The 17759-nt window shown below is 37.9% G+C and overlaps 1 protein-coding gene across 1 annotated transcript; it reads right to left on the bottom strand.

Moving 5' to 3' along the window:
* Positions 1–3367: 3367 nt before the first annotated feature.
* On the bottom strand, positions 3368–17526 carry LOC101743537 (peroxisomal biogenesis factor 19). Its single transcript, XM_004925931.3, has 8 exons — positions 17289–17526; positions 16054–16221; positions 13259–13309; positions 10848–10933; positions 10048–10173; positions 7443–7594; positions 6778–6898; positions 3368–5563 (listed from the first exon to the last, which is right to left on the bottom strand). The coding sequence occupies exons 1-8, from the start codon at positions 17350–17352 to the stop codon at positions 5456–5458; spliced, it is 876 nt and encodes a 291-aa protein (XP_004925988.1). The 5' UTR covers positions 17353–17526; the 3' UTR covers positions 3368–5455.
* Positions 17527–17759: the final 233 nt, after the last annotated feature.

The following is a 17759-nucleotide window of genomic DNA, read 5'->3' as shown; positions in this document are numbered from 1 at the left end:
CATGCATACTATTTGTTTATTATCAAACTTTTCTTATTGCTTATAGTCTGCGGTCAAATTGAAAATAAATTAAATATTGCTTGTTTATTAAATTGTGTAATTAAATTAAAGTGTCAAAAGACATATAATGTCAAATGTCAAGACGTATTTATTTATTTTTTGGTCAGGAGTAAATCGCCGGACTTCCGCCCTCCCCTGGGGATGAAGGGCGGGGCATGTCGGAGTCGAACTGACTAAAACCTCCTGTCGCTCAACAACCCGCGTCCGAACCTCGCATGAGACAGAACCCATGAAAAGGCAAAGGGGGGAAAGTGAAGCGTTTAGTGCGGAGCACATCTCTCCCATCACCTCGGGGCGCCGGACTGGCGGTCGTCGGCGCCACGACCACCAGCCCTCTCGGTCGGCAGGCTATCCGGAGCCCGCCTAGATGGCGCCGGTTAGAATGGGTTATCCTACGGAATACCCCGCTGAGTCAGAACCAGCGTGGGTCGAGGATAGCCGGCCTTCCATCACCCGGATGCTCTAGACGTATAATGTCAAATGTTAGCAAACCGGAAAAACCGATACAGACCTTTCGAAGAAATAAGTTCGTTAATTTACATAATGCACTTTAATCTGGGCCTTAAATCAATCTTTTATGGTATTTATGATACTTAATTATACCAGTACCACTACAAAACAACCCACCAAAAGCAATTGCTACGGTGCTTGAACATAACAGAAAGAAACAAAATGAGAATCTTTATAAATATATATATATTTAGTGTGTTTGTCACTGAACCCCTCCAAAACGGCTGGACCGATTTGAATGATTTTTTTTTGTATGCGTTTGGGAGGCACCCTGGATGGCTTAGATTCACAAATCAGCTCGGCAGATGGCGCTTTAGTTGGTATCTAGGTTATCTATACAGCAATTAAACGGCTGGATCGACTTGAATGAATTTTTGCAAGACACAACGTCTGTCGGGTCCGCTAGTATCATTAAAATGTAGTCGAAGTCTACAAAGATATGAGTTGTAATGTCTCAGTTGTTTACAGTACAACGGCTGCCCCGCCCTTCGAACCGAAACGCATTACTGCTTCACGGTAGAAATAGACAGGTTGGTCTTAAAGCAAATATTCAAAATACATTGAAATTAATATTTTAATTGGAACAGTGGTTGGTACGTTACACTTACACATTAGATGGGGCCAGTGATAAGCCTGTAAGTCGATTGCTTCCGAAGGCCTTCCAGGTTATGCGGGTTAAAAAGCCCCATGTGCGACAATCTCTCGACGTGATAGAAACCACGTTCTCTCGGTGCGGTAGGCAATTATATCCACATTTCTGTGCGTATAGGTATATTAAAAAACGGACTTTTCTGAGGGCGATCAGGTCTCATACGCATTACAAAGAAGGACAAGGCTTTACTTCGAATAGACCTCTTGCTTCGAAAAGGAACTGGCTGAAAATCTCTCAAAAATAATCCCGCAGTCAACGTGTTAAGTTTGCAATCATATTTTTTTCCGATTCAACTTTGTTTAACGAATCATTTCGTTCAAGGTCTTCCTTGTATTCACGCATTTCTGTAAGCTCGTCAATTGTTAGATCTTAATAAGAAATATTAAGTAACTGGGAGCAAACCACGCACGGTTATCCGATCCCAAATTAGGATTTCCCGTGTTATGGGTATCCGATTTATAATTGAGAGAGATCTCATGGCCGGAGGTCTTTTCAGTCTCACCAGGACAGGTGGGCGAGCTAAGACTCAGCGAGGAGGGGTGGGATTTGCTAACAGCTGTCCGAGCGCCTCCAAAGGAGACCTAACAACTCAAGAGCAGCTGCTTCGCGAATGAATCTACTACCGGATCGAAATCGCGACTCGCTGAGAAAGATCCGGTGAGAAACTCAACGGGCTCGAGTACCAGAGACTGACATATATACAAACGTTTAAATATACCTACTAGGTGTTAGGAGACCGCTTCCGAAAACAAAGACAGATGATAGTAATGATACGCACCATCATATTAGTACAGCAAAATGAAAGGATAGTTTCATAAAAAATACTTTACTAAAAAAATAGTTTAAGAAAACTAACAAAAAATACACTTATAAAGAAAATTCAAAAAAATAGAAAATAAATTTGAATTAAAAATAGTGTAAGAAAAAATGATTTCATTGTAAAAAAAAGCGAGGGGTGCAAAAGCGTATTTTTTGTAGCTTTTTTAAACTATTATTTATTTTTCATTTTTTAGTTGAATTTCAATTTTTTCATTATTATTTTTAATGTTGAATTGTCATCGGTCCTTAATAAGTATACTTTTCGCGTTAATCCGACGTTTTGAAGGAGGTCAAAATCATGTTCAATGATTCCGTTACATACTAACATACATACGTCTGAAGCTAATAAAAGTGTATTAAAAAAAAACAATGAAACAGTAAATCAAAAACAGCCGATGCTCGCTTGGATCAACGAAATAATGCTAATAAAACGTTATAAAAATATGTTTTTTTTTTAATCAGGTTCGATTTTTTTCCGTCCCATCATCAAAGGTGTCATTAGTACTATCGTCTGTCTTAGTTTTCGGAAGCGGTCTTCTAACACCTATTAAACATGAATTGTATAGAAAATCACCCAGATGAAGATCAAACAAACCTGTTCATCATACAATGTTTGCCCGATGCGATAATCGAACCCACGACCTTCAGCACAACAGTCAGTCAGGCTCTTATCGTGTGAATCCTTGCAAATTTTCGAACATCATCGACTTAATCATCATCATCATCCCCATCATCATCATCCACTGCTAAACTTAATTGTTTGGCAATACGGACCACTTCTTCAATTATACTGTCAATTCGTTTAGATTTAGGTCAACCTTTCCCAAAGTGGGCGATAATGCCCCCTTGTGGGCGCTGCAGGCCTAAAAGGGGGCGGTAAGAGACCCAGAAAAAAAGGGGGCGTTATGTAGAGGCTCAGGAGGCGATTAGTAATTTCATCTAGGATGACTCTTAGACACCGACTGAGCTCTCGCTATAGGGGTATTTAACCTTTCACGTAGGTGAAAAAATGGGGGCGCTAAAAAATTATTTATTCTCAAAGTGGGCAGTACACAAAATAAGTTTGGGAGCGCCTGGTTTAGGTTCTGCGTGTTTAGTGCGAGTTTTTTTAATTCTCGATCTCGTAAAAGTTAACTCGGATTTAAATAAAGTTCAGCTCGACAGCTGCCCTTCGTTTGCCACTAGGGGCGCTGTTCCAGCTCCAAAGACACTTGAGTTAAGTTTTACGCGATCGAGAAGTTAAAAAACACGCACTAAGCAAACTAAGGTCGTCGTACGAGATTTTCGAATCAGAATTCGAATTTTTTCACAAATAAAACACATAACTAAAACTCAAACATCTCAATTTAATAATCACAAAAACAAAAGCAACACTAAAACAACTAAATAAATAATTAATAAACGCATTACGTGTGTAATTAAAATTCATTAAATAAAAACAAATACGTGTGCCGTTTGTTCGACATTTCTTTTGCGCACAACTTTCATTGTCAAAGTCACCCATTGACAATTACGGCTGTCAGAGTGACAGACAGCTCACGTCAGCAACAAGTCGAATTTATCTCAGGGTCGAAAAATGGAAAACAAAACATTTGCAAAAAACACTTTCATACGAATTCGTGTGTACTTCCCTCTAGACTATGATTTTAGTCAATTATTTGAAGAATTGTTATCGTTAATGTGGTCGCTTTGATATATACAAACCATTCTTGTTTCTTAACTCTACAGCTGTAGCTTTGAAAATGTTTACATTATAAAACATTAAGCTTTTAATTTTACGAGGTAATGAATAACTCATAAATATATAAACAACTTCGGCGAGTGAAAGTCTCACCCAATAAAAACAGAAATGAGTTTAAAAACAAATCCTTAGTCCGCAAACAGATTTGGATCTCCGAAAATAACTCAATGGTATTGTCACAACTAACAGCATACAAGTTGAGTCCGTAGGCTACGTAAATGTCGCTCGTGCTCGCGGGGACAAAATAGGATTACCTACTTGGGCTTACAACAGATTGATAACTATTAAGTGTGACTTTACTATGAGTTATGTCTAAATTCAAGGTCACAGACTTTCAAACTGAAATCATTACATATATACATATATATCCTTAATTATTCACTGCTACTAAAATCAATTAATTACTCGACCAGTTCCTGATTAGTTTGTCTTTAAATAATTGATCTAAAAACAAATATGTTCTCGAGTTAAATACAAAAATATAAACCACACAGGAATCCTTTATAAAGTATTTTTTTCAAGACACAGTCCTCAGTTTCCTCCACATTTCGACAGATATGATAATACATCAAAACTTCATTTATAAAAATTTAATACCATGTATTAATACTATACAAAAGAAGCATTATATTATTCCGTTTCTGATTAAATTTTCTAATCACATTTTTGTTTGATACATTAATTATGCTATGTCATTTTAGACATTCTAATCACATATTTTTTTAAGATAAGAGCACAGTCATAAACATTTTATATTATAACTTTATATTTCGATGCCTCCAATGAACACTACTCTAGGTCAAAATTTTGAAATTTTCGTTTTTCAAATCGCTTCACTATGTTAAAAGTATTACAAGTAATCATTATTGATGGGGTTCGAAGCAAGACTAAATCAGCTAGTTACACAAAAAAACCATAAATATATCTGCAATAATAAATATTTTATCAACTTTTTTCGTTTAAACGCTCCTCCTGTAAATCTACGAATTTGGAGTTAGGCTAGTGTTCATTGGAGGCTTCGATTTGAGGGTTGAAAGGCAATTTTGTTTAAACAATATTTGACAGGAGAGCCATAAAAATTTGGAAAACATTTCTTCGGCAATTTGAATTGTGTAAACTTAAGTTTAATTAAAAACATCAAATTGTTGATACTAATACCGAATAAAACGCACCTTTTAATTACAAAGATAAATGTTGCGTTTTAATCAAAATGGAGCTTAAACCCAATAGCATTACACCCTTTGATATAGTTAATACTTTATAGTACTACTGTATTAGAATTTACCAGTTGGACCTGCCCTCGTTTTCAAGTCCTCATACAGCCCGTATACAAGATCTAACATTTACGCGGGAACTTTTACCAAAAAGAAATCACCTATATCCAAATTGGCAAAAACGAAACACTATGTACCATTTCCTCTTCTGTTTGTTGAAGCTATTAATGACTTAACAAAAAAAAAATGATAAACATGAAATTAATCTAAGTCTTATCTCACGGACACATGATTAAAGTCGGATTTTGATTACTGGGTGAAGAATACTAGTTGTGCTTGATCTTCAATTTCTGAGTAGTACGGCTCCACTGTACTCGCAGAAATCAGACCAACGACTTGACAATCATCAGGTCCACGTCCTTAAATAATCCATCATCCCACCCTCGAGTTGTTAGACGTCTAGTTGATGCAACATTGTGATGGATCCTGTGCCGCTGGACCGAAGCTCTGAGGTACCGGTCCTATATCCCCGACCAGCTCAGTGGGAGGCTGGCCTAGGTCTTGCATCTACGGTGGAAATACGTTTCAATCAAAATGGGTGACTCACGACACAACTGCTATTAACAGGTTACAGGGCCAAAGATATCATAGACATTATAATAATCACTGAGATATTGATTTGAGATTTGAAAATTTTATCTTTTTTTTTTATTGCCCAAGCAGGCAGACGAGCATACGGCCCACATGATGGTAAGTGGTTACCGTCGCTCATGGACGTCAGCAATGCCAGGGGCAGAGCCAAGCTGCTGCCGCTAAGAGATTTAGTATAAGCAATGGCAAGTATAGGTAGAATAGTACACGCTCATGCAGCAGTACACAGTTTAGGAAGTAAGTGACACCACACATTGTTATTGCCATGTTGATCCTAAGCATCAGCTGATTGTTCATTGTGTTACATTGCGTGCAGAAATTAAGAATAGAACACCTATTTAAGCCAGAATCTTGCCATAAGAAAAGTAAAAAATGAAGTAATCCATAGAGCTAAAGCTTACTACTGTATAAGATTGAAAGCCCATCCCTATAACCTTGCTAAGCATTTAATGGTCATCCAAATGACTATAAGAAGAGTGCCTCAAGATCTACTAGATCTACTGTAGAATATGGTTGATCGAGCTCACGGCCCCCCTGATGTTAAGCGGTTACCGGAGCCCATAAACATCTACAACGTAAACTCCGCCACCTAACTTGAGACATGAGTTGTAAAGGCTCACTTTTAACAGTACGACTGCCTCGCCCTTCAAACCGAAACACATTACTGTTTCACGGCAGAAATAGGTGGTACCTACCCGTGCGGACTCACAAGACGTCTTACCACTATTATAAGTGTATCATTGATGAGGATATTTAGTGTTCTTTAGTTCTCATTCATTCCTACCACAGGAAATCCTCACTGGAGCCAATCATACGCAGATACGCTTCATAGGTTCAGAAGTTTCTATCCTAACAGACCATCGTTTAGACCAGGGGTGGGCAAATACTTTAAAGCGCGGGCCAAAATGAAATTTTCAAAATGTCTCCCGGGCCGGAGGACTATACCGCATATGCTTTTTTACCGCATATGCTTTTTTAATGCTGATGTCAACAAAATCTCATAAAAGAGTTTAAAAAAATTTATGTGCGGAATTTTTCAACGGGCCGGATAAAATTAGCAAAAGGGCCGGATCCGGCCCGCGGGCCGGCTTTTGCCCACCCCTGGTTTAGACATTAATAATCAAACATACCTTCTGCATCAACTCCAACACTTTCTCGAAGCGTTTTCTCTTAACTTCTTCACTGTCACTATCCAATTCGTTCTCGAGTTCAGCACATACTTGCTGCATTAACGTTTGCTGTTTTTCGAATCTGGGAAACAGTTGTTTTTTTAGTCGTCAGATTTGTAATTCTTTCCAGTGCCTAGTATGATGAGCCTAAGGTGTACTTCATTTCTTTCCATGGATGTCGACCAAGGTGACTAAGGAATTTACTGCAGAATAAGCAGCAGCATTCTCCAAGTATTATACCAACGCACTGGAATCAAGCACCGACATTTTCTGGTACTATTGTGGGTTTGTGAAGACCAGTAGTGCTATTTATTTCTGTTGCAATATCATGATGACTGTGGGTTTTGATTTGAAGGAAAACCGCCTGTACAATACAATTGACAATTCGACCTCAAGTCTCAAGGCGGACAGTAAGGATCCGAATAACGACCATGACCGCTCTGACAAGAGTGATACAACAAAGAAGTCTGCTAGTTATATATCTCACTCCTACAATGAAGTCCTCTGCAGCTTTGTACCGTCCTGATCTGCAGTTTCAGGTTGGTGGCTTGATTTAAAGCACTCATTACCAGGTGCCTCCTCAAAGCTAAGCTCGCTTTGATACAGCAAAAACATAAAATATTCACCTTTCGTATTCGCTTTGTTCAATCTTTGTCTTGTTCTCGTTCAACCAACTTGGATATTTGTCGACTAGCTCCTTCAAAGATGGGTATAAAACTTCTTTCGACAAGAGCGACTGCATCATCCCCTGCATGAAGGGCAGGAACATGTTTCCTTCCTGAAAAATACCAATACGTTACATCTTGAACGGCCGTCTGGTGTAGTGGTAAGTGACATGGTCACTACACTAGGGGGTCGCGGGTTCAAATCCCGCCAAGGGAGGAACATCCTCCGGTGTGATAGTTCCCTGCCGGAGATCTGCTTTACACAGTGTGCAGTCAGGCGGGAACTCCGACTCCTGGACGTCCATAAGTCGAGCGGGCCAGACGGCATCCCTGCAGTGGTTCTGAAAACGTGCGCCCCTGAGCTGACGCCTGCGCTAACGCGTTTGTATCGCATCTCTTATTGCGCTAACAGGGTTCCGTCTTCATGGAAGACTGCCCACGTCCACCCTATCCCCAAGAAGGGTGACCGGTCGGACCCATCGAGCTATAGGCCTATCGCGATAACTTCCTTGCTTTCCAAGGTGATGGAGCGAATAATTAATATACAACTCCTGAAGTATCTGGAGGATCGCCAGCTGATCAGTGACCGACAGTACGGTTTCCGTCACGGTCGCTCAGCTGGCGATCTTCTTGTATACCTTACTCACAGGTGGGCTGAAGCCTTGGAGAGCAAGGGCGAGGCTCTTGCTGTGAGCCTTGATATCGCGAAGGAATTCGACAGGGTCTGGCATAGGGCACTTCTGTCGAAGCTACCATCTTACGGAATCCCCGAGGGTCTCTGCAAGTGGATCGCTAGCTTTTTGGATGGGCGGAGCATCACGGTCGTTGTAGACGGTGACTGTTCTGATACCATGACCATTAACGCTGGCGTTCCACAAGGTTCGGTGCTCTCCCCCACGCTTTTCATCCTGTATATCAATGACATGCTGTCTATTGATGGCATGCATTGCTATGCGGATGACAGCACGGGGGATGCGCGATATATCGGCCATCAGAGTCTCTCTCGGAGCGTGGTGCAAGAGAGACGATCAAAACTTGTGTCTGAAGTGGAGAACTCTCTGGGGCGAGTCTCCAAATGGGGTGAATTGAACTTGGTTCAATTCAACCCGTTAAAGACACAAGTTTGCGCGTTCACTGCGAAGAAGGACCCCTTTGTCATGGCGCCGCAATTCCAAGGAGTATCCCTGCAACCTTCCGAGAGTATTGGGATACTTGGGGTCGACATTTCGAGCGATGTCCAGTTTCGGAGTCATTTGGAAGGCAAAGCCAAGTTGGCGTCCAAAATGCTGGGAGTCCTCAACAGAGCGAAGCGGTACTTCACGCCTGGACAAAGGCTTTTGCTTTATAAAGCACAAGTCCGGCCTCGCGTGGAGTACTGCTCCCATCTCTGGGCCGGGGCTCCCAAATACCAGCTTCTTCCATTTGACTCCATACAGAGAAGGGCCGTTCGGATTGTCGATAATCCCGGTCTCACGGATCGTTTGGAACCTCTGGGTCTGCGGAGGGACTTCGGTTCCCTCTGTATTTTGTACCGTATGTTCCATGGGGAGTGCTCTGAGGAATTGTTCGAGATGATACCGGCATCTCGTTTTTACCATCGCACCGCCCGCCACCGGAGTAGAGTTCATCCATACTACCTGGAGCCACTGCGGTCATCCACAGTGCGTTTCCAGAGGTCTTTTTTGCCACGTACCATCCGGCTATGGAATGAGCTCCCCTCCACGGTGTTTCCCGAGCGCTATGACATGTCCTTCTTCAAACGAGGCTTGTGGAGAGTATTAAGCGGTAGGCAGCGGCTTGGCTCTGCCCCTGGCATTGCTGAAGTCCATGGGCGACGGTAACCACTCACCATCAGGTGGGCCGTATGCTCGTCTGCCTACAAGGGCAATAAAAAAAAAAAAAAAAAAAAGGGAAGATATTTGTATGATAAATATAGAAATGTCTTTTCCAGGGTTATGGATGTTTATTAAATATATGTATGTGTATAATAAAAATCTTACATTTATTTCCGTTATCTGGTACCTGTAATACAAGTTCTTCACGAACTTAGTACGGGACCAGGTAATGTGGCGTGATTGTTAGTAAATATTTATATTTATATTATATTATTATTATCTTAGCATCACTTATAACCCATGCATTGAGTGTGTTGTCTATTCTCTATTGACTTTTCTAATAATTTTTTTTTATTGGCCTTGTATGCAGACGAGCATCGAGTGGTTACCGTCGCCCATGAACTTCAGCAATGTGAGGGGTAGAGCCAAGCCGCTGTCTACCAATTTATTATTATTACCGACTTATGATTATCTATAATGTATTTTTTATTTATGCAGATATAATTTCTTTGAATAATTAATAAAAAAATTAAGTCTACAAAAAAGGACAGAAACACACATAGACACAGATCGGAAATAATGATTATATTTACAAAATTGAGAACATCACCCATTCTGACAATTGTAATTTATAATTTCTATATTCTTTGATATTTGTTTGCTTTTACAACTAAACGGGAAAATCTACGGTACGCCATGGAACATACATAAACATTTTAATAAATAATTACCTGGCCCCCTTCACCTAAATTGAAATTATTAAACATGTTCGCTAGATCTTGTTCTGAGAAAGGCGTCTGAAGATTCTCAGAGTTGGAGTTCAAATTCTGTAATGTCTGCGAAATGGCTGCCGAGACCTAAAAAGAAGAGATACTATGATGATTATGAATGATAATATAATATTATTATAATAATAATAATATTTCCACAATACGACAAAAATTACAGTATTCTCTAAGTTGTTCTACACTGCTGTAGACACAAAACTCTTCTCATACACATACTATTTAGTATGTTATTCAATTATCATAAGAGATATATTTTATTGTTATTACACATACTGTCTGCGATGGACCAATCAAGTCAAGTCAACTGTTGAGTTGGCGGTTGTTTACATGAGTGTACCAGGCTCACCATAAGCCGGGAGAAATGGCGATTGCTCTTGAGGCACAAAACATCTGCCCACAGCAATGATGGTGAATGATGACCACGACCACCCTCACACAATTGGTTTACTGGTGGTAGGACGTTTTGTGAGTCCACACGGGTAGGTACCACCACCCCGTCTATTTCTGCCGTGAAGCAGTAATGCGTTTCAGTTCGAAGGGTGGGGCAGCTGTTCTAACTATACTGAGATCTTAGAACTTATATCTCAAGGTGGATGGCGCATTTACGTTGTAGATATCTATGGGCTCCAGCAACCACTTAACACAAGGTGAGCTGTAAGCTCGTCCACTAATCTAAGCAATAAAAAAAACAGAAGTCTGCCAGTTATATCTCACACGCCTACAATCAAGCCTTCTGTACCTACCTGATCTGCCTTCGGTACTGCCGTGTCATCTGTCTTTGGTTCTGTTTCACTCGATTCACCTTGCTTTAACACCTGTGATGCTGCTTCTGAAAGTATAAATATAATAATAATTTATAATAATAATTGATAATAATAATTTATAATAACAAAAATTTATAATATTATTATATACCCTAAAAGTATGATCTCAGATATTCCTTTTGTAGTGTATTAATTAGTGTGGGTACTTATTTTTACGTTTAAATTAGATACAGAAGTCCCACTCTACGATAAAATTAATAACCACCCTAATATTATATATCCTCTAAGCAGCAAGCAACAAATGCAAAACTTCTAACTTTAATTGGTTGTAAAATTGTAACTATAAGGATGCTGAAATTTTATTAAATAACTTTTAATATTTTTTATTACACCCACACACACCCTCTTACGCTCACTCATGCTCACACTCATTACACACAGGGGGTACATTAATACATTCATTTCAATACTTTTGTTAATTCATGAATATTGGTTTAATTTTTGTCTATAGTCGTATTTTTAATTAGACGAAGCCAGCTGACAGTAGCTAATGTCACTTTGTGAAATAATGTTGCTATATTTAAAGTAATAGTGATGCCTTCAGTTCTCGTTCAATCACATGAATGAACAATGAGTGTGAAGAGTTAATCATCAATTTCAAACTATAAAAGAATATTATTTATATTTTACAATAAAATTGTATTAAAGTGCTCCAATATATGTTACTAGTAGTATGTAACTACAATCAGTTTTTTTTATTTTCATTACCTACCTATAATTGTTATATTTTATACGTCTATAATTTCAACTATATGATGTATTGGAAATAGGACAGTCTTACAAGCTTCCTCGCAATGTTTTTCTTAATGTTTAAAACACTCGGTATTCAGTACAGGTAGATACTATAGGAACATAATATTTCGTCGAAAACTCGTTGGTATGTACAAAGCACGCCTAAAATTCGAACCCCGTACCCGATATCAGCAATTCGGCACACCAACTATTCACTAGACAATCGAGGCAATTTCATTAATTCAGGAGTTTTTTCAATCGTTCACTTTGTCACAACACTATTTTTATTTCATCAAAAACTGACAACACAGTAAACGTCAGTTGACTTCGTCTAATAAAAAATCCGACTATAGTAATGTTGTATCTTTTTGTGTAAGTATATGAAGTAAAGATACAGGAAGTAGAGATACAGGTTTTATCACTTAGTTCCAGTACAGGAAGATTATGATTTTGTTTCTACATACTTCAATTGCTAACAATAAAAAAAAAGAAATGAAATGACTTGTTACTCAACATATGTGTTTTAGGTTGTAATTTACTCAATAAAATAATAAAACATACTACTTACTGGTCTTGTTACATTTCAAAATGGAGCACATCAGATTATAATCAGTTCTATAAGACTGATGAGACATTTTAAAACTGTGTAAGTAATAGCATATTGATTCACACTGAATGAGTAGTTAATTGGCAGAGAACTAACTATTAAATTTACAAAAATTTCATTCAAGATATCTGTTTTATAATTAACTAATACAATTCTATTTGATTTTTGCAAAAAAAAAATTTGTCATTGCATGTACCATCTGATGTCGTAATATAGTTAACTATGTGAACACATACATATATTATTATTTGATTGGGCCGAGGGAAATCTACTTATAGTCGAATTTTTAATTAGACGAAGCCAGCTGACAGTAGCTAATGTCACTTTGTGAAATAATGTTGCTATATTTAAAGTAATAGTGATGCGTTCAGTTCTCGTTCAATCACATGAATGAACAATGAGTGTGAAAAGTTAATCATCAATTTCAAACTATAAAAGAATATTATTTATATTTTACAATAAAATTGTATTAAAGTGCTCCAATATATGTTACTAGTAGTATGTAACTACAATCAGTTTTTTTATTTTCATTACCTACCTATAATTGTTATATTTTATACGTCTATAATTTCAACTATATGATGTATTGGAAATAGGACAGTCTTACAAGCTTCCTCGCAATGTTTTTCTTAATGTTTAAAACACTCGGTATTCAGTACAGGTAGATACTATAGGAACATAATATTTCGTCGAAAACTCGTTGGTATGTACAAAGCACGCCTAAAATTCGAACCCCGTACCCGATATCGGCAATTCGGCACACCAACTATTCACTAGACAATCGAGGCAATTTCATTAATTCAGGAGTTTTTTCAATCGTTCACTTTGTCACAACACTATTTTTATTTCATCAAAAACTGACAACACAGTAAACGTCAGTTGACTTCGTCTAATAAAAAATCCGACTATAAGCACCTGTATTCATGTTGAAGAGCTTGTTTACTTCCATTACATTTGAGACTAATTATTGGTATTAAAATGGTGTACTCACCAGCCATTTTGTTGAAAGTTAATGCAATTTGTTCTTGTGTTATCTGATCCTCTGAAAACGAAAGATTGACATTCGATAAATACAAGACTATACAACTATTTCGTCCAATGCATGAACATTATATGGAACTCTTTCTGTCAGCTTTAAGCTTGAAGAGAACTTGGTTGTTCTTCTATCTGATTATGGGCTCTGTAACTATAGGGGCTTTATGGGGAATTAAGAGTTCGATTCTAGAGGGGACTGAGAAATGGTTATCATATCCCAGGAGGTGAGCAAGTGCATATCGGCGGGAGAAAGGGAAATGTCGTCACTTGCATTTTGGGCTAAACGACTTTGTACCTTATCATATAACACATATGGCTCTAGTACAAAATTGGTCTTTTCAAGTTACAACAATTCCGCTTTCTTCCTTCGATATGTATATAATGATATCGAGTACTTCAGAGTGAAGTTTGAAGTCGTCGTGGCCTAAAGGATAAGACGTCCGGTGCATTCGTGTTGAGCGATACACCGGTGTTCGAATTCCAGGCGGGTAGCAATTTTTCTAATGAAATACGTACTCAACAAATGTTCACAATTGACTTCCACGGTTAAGGCATAACATCGTGTAATAAAAATCAAACCCGCAAAATTATAATTTGCGTAATTACTGGTGGTATGACCTCTTGTGAGTCCGCACGGGTAGGTACCACCACCCTGCCTATTTCTGCCGTGAAGCAGTAATGCGTTTCGGTTTGAAGGGTGGGGCAGCCGTTATAACTATACTCGAGACCTTAGAACTTACATCTCAAGATAGGGTGGTGATACCTACCCGTGCGGACTCACAAGAGGTCCTACCACCAGTAAATAGATAAAAGACTTAATTGCGTGTTCTGTTATATGTATAATAAGATAAGAGCATTTAAAAGTCTTGATCTCTTTTAAAATCAATATTAAAAATTAAACAGTATTAATAAGCTATACAAAATTTTTAAGTCCTCCCTTTTTACTTAATCACAGACTTCACTCCATAACAATGGATGTCAATGAAGAAAACTCATTTTTAAAAACTATAGAGTTTTAAATAAGAAAGGTTTTTCTTCATATATGTATAGTAAGTAATACACGGCACAAGACACTACTGCATTTTAACCCTGAAGATCCCAATCATTGTAATAAGACAATTTTATTAAATTACTAGCTTTTGCACGCGACTCCGTTCGCGTGGAATAGTTACTTTGGCATATCACTAAATTTTACCCCCACTTCATTTACGTAGAAAGTGAAAATATTTTTGAATTATAGAATGTTAAGGAGCTATAAGCCCCTATTTTGAAACATTCTTTATTGGTGCTCCACTTGTATCGGCCTTACCGTGATGTTATGTAGCCTATAACCTTCCTCAATAAATGCGTTATGTAACACTGAAAGATTTTTTCAAATCAGACCAGTAGTTCCTGAGATTAACGCGTTCAAACAAACAAACTCTTCAGCTTGATAATATTAGTACAGATTGTATTATCATTGGTCCTTGATAAGTGTGTGATGTTTTAATTAAATTGGATACTTTAAAATCGGTGAATATCACATAAAAAATATATCATATACATACTATGGTATGCCAATTAAAGTGTGTCAAAATAAGCCGCAGATTTAATGTTGATAATAATCTGATTGATTAATTAGGTACTTGTTTGCCTTGTTTGGCTTCAGCTACAACATTCCTTTCATGAAATCCTCAACTTAACGACCTTTTTCCTCCCAAATTCTATTCACTTTTTTTTTAAGATAGGCATTATCCATCCTACATAAACCTAAGCCATTCTGCTGACAAATTTCTGTGGCAAGGGATCTCTCAAGGGTGGATCAGCCATTACAACTGAGGCTTGGAAGATGTCTCAATGTGAGTGGTTGAAATTATTGTTTTTTTTTATTGCTTAGATGGGTGGACGAACTCACAGCCCACCTGGTGTTAAGTGGTTACTGGAGCCCATAGACATCTACAACGTAAAATGCGCCACCCACCTTGAGATATAAGTTCTAAGGTCTCAAGTATAGTTATAACGGCTGCCCTACCCTTCAAACCGAAACGCATTACTGCTTCACGGCAGAAATAGGCAGGGCGGTGGTACCTACCCGCGCGGACTCACAAGAGGTCCTACCACCAGTAAAAATTGTGTATGTGGTTTATTATTTGTTGTTCGTATTCACGGGATATTTTCATTCCGAATATACAAAAGACAAACACTCCATTTCAACAATACATATTATTATACTTAATGTGTACAATATTAAAACATAAACCAAAAGTAAAGTAAGCAACGCTAGGCACTGGAAGATACGAATTAAAATTAAAATTACGTTTTTACATTCAACTTAAATCGACGCGCGCGCGAATCTTGCTGCATGACGTCACGGGACACCTGCGCGTTCAGGAGCTCCGATCGCGTCCGATGACGCCCGAGTGCGACCGAATGTTGCACGCTACATATATGAAGCAGTGTTTCCACAACGAGGGGACATTCCCCATTTGAGGGGAAATTAGGGTCCATAGGAGGAGAAAAAGAGAAGACATCAAAAGGGGAAATTGCGGGAAATCATGGGTAAAATCTAAAATCGATAAAGACCTTTTTTTAGTTACTACACTAGGGCCAAAAGTAAAAACTACAGCAGAAACATTTTTGAGGAGAAAAAGCCCTGAGAAGGGGAAATTTGAATTGAGGTGTGGGGAAAGAAAATCATTAAAGTGGAAACACTGATATGAAGTCCACTAGCCACTTGAAGCTAGATGGAACCTGGCGCACTAATTGACGTACCTGGCACTCCACTGAAACTGCCTAGGATAGCTGCCATGTTGCTCTCAAACTGAGCAGCTGCTTCTTTGATAAATTCCTCGCCCCACATGTTCTGCATTGCTTCGCCACCATCAGGAGTGGTATCGTTTGGCTTATCATCTTTCTTCTTTGTCATATCCTGAAGTGCACCTGGAATAAATTTACACCCTGAGTGACAGTTTTTTAGTATGACTTTCTGTGACTATTAATCTATTGAGGCCAGGTTGGTTAGAGTGATATTTTGTTAGTTATATTTTCTAGATTATGAAAATACCGAAAAACTAATAATATGTAGCAGTTTTATCTTTTAGATATATGTAAATCTAATTTTTAAAATAAAAATTTAAATGTTAAGAGTATAACCAAAAATGAATCAGGTAAAAGATACACTGACAGAAGAACAACTCCTCCCTATGGCATGCCACAATAGATATGTCACTTGAGTAAATAACCCATAGAGTTGACAACAGGCCGGTGTTGTAAAACTCACACCAAAATCCTATGCAGCATGATAGGAGGATATGTGCCAGTCTCCATTACATGGGTTGAAGGCAAGCGGAAGACAGTTTGATAGAGTGGTAGGTTAGGTTTTTTTTTCATTGCTTAGCGGGTGGACAAGCTCACAGCCCACCTGGCCACCTGGCCCTTCATGGCAGATATAGGCGGGGTGGTGATACCTACCCATGCGGATGATGATCATCATTATCAAATTAGGAAATATCATGAATCATGATATTTCCTAATTTTAGAGGATGAAGAGAAGATAGTAAAGTGAGAGCAGCGTGCAATGACCATGAGGTCCAGTAATCAAGTGTACTCATCTTAAGCAGTACAAAACAGCAATAAGCTAGCTATTAATAAAATTTAACAAAAAAATTGTCATTTGATGAATAAATGAAAACTAATGATAGTGTTAATTAATTATGCTCAACATTATTTTATCTTGATTACGTCTAATCAACATTGCTAAACGCAATAAGAAAAAATACGGAACCTTTTTTTTTGAGTTTGAGGATTTATCGTCAGTTTTACATTTTAAAATTAAAAACTTTCATACGCGATTACTTAAATAGAATAAAGAAATATTAAAGATGTTGATAACTGACAAAGAAGACATTAACAGAGAAAACAAACAAAATTAGCATGCACTTAGACCGTAGGTTATTGTGTAATGGAAAATCAACACGATGAAATGTAATCAAGATTTAACAACTTACTGTTCAATAAATCGTCTAATTCAGGATCTTGATCGTTTTTGGATGCGTTCTTATTGTCAGACATGTTTAATCGGTAATAATTAAAATAAATTCAATAGAAAATTGGTTCAGAAAAATTTTCACGTTGAGTGACAAATTTGACAATAGAAATTTCAAAGGTTGAAATGAGCATGAATTTTGAGTGATCGAACTAGCTCATAGATTATACACTTATGAACTATAGCTAATGAATGGGTTTTTTCCCTGTGAAAAGACAATAAAGGCGTTTTGAAAAGGTTTCGGCACTAAGAAACAGATCGATTTTAAGTGAATTTACTACAAAATCTTCGCTGACCAGTAGAAATGAAATACAATTTTAATAAAAAAATATGTATTTTACTCTATACATGAAAATAAAATTAATGAATATCGATGATTAAATTTCGATAAAACGGTGCATTTCCAATAGACATTGCAAAAGCAAAACGTTTG

This window comes from Bombyx mori, chromosome 23 (assembly GCF_030269925.1).
Source record: "Bombyx mori chromosome 23, ASM3026992v2".
In the NCBI taxonomy this organism is placed as follows: Eukaryota; Metazoa; Arthropoda; class Insecta; order Lepidoptera; family Bombycidae; genus Bombyx; species Bombyx mori.
Note: the sequence above shows the minus strand (reverse complement) of the source record. Positions and strands in the feature narration are given on the sequence as shown.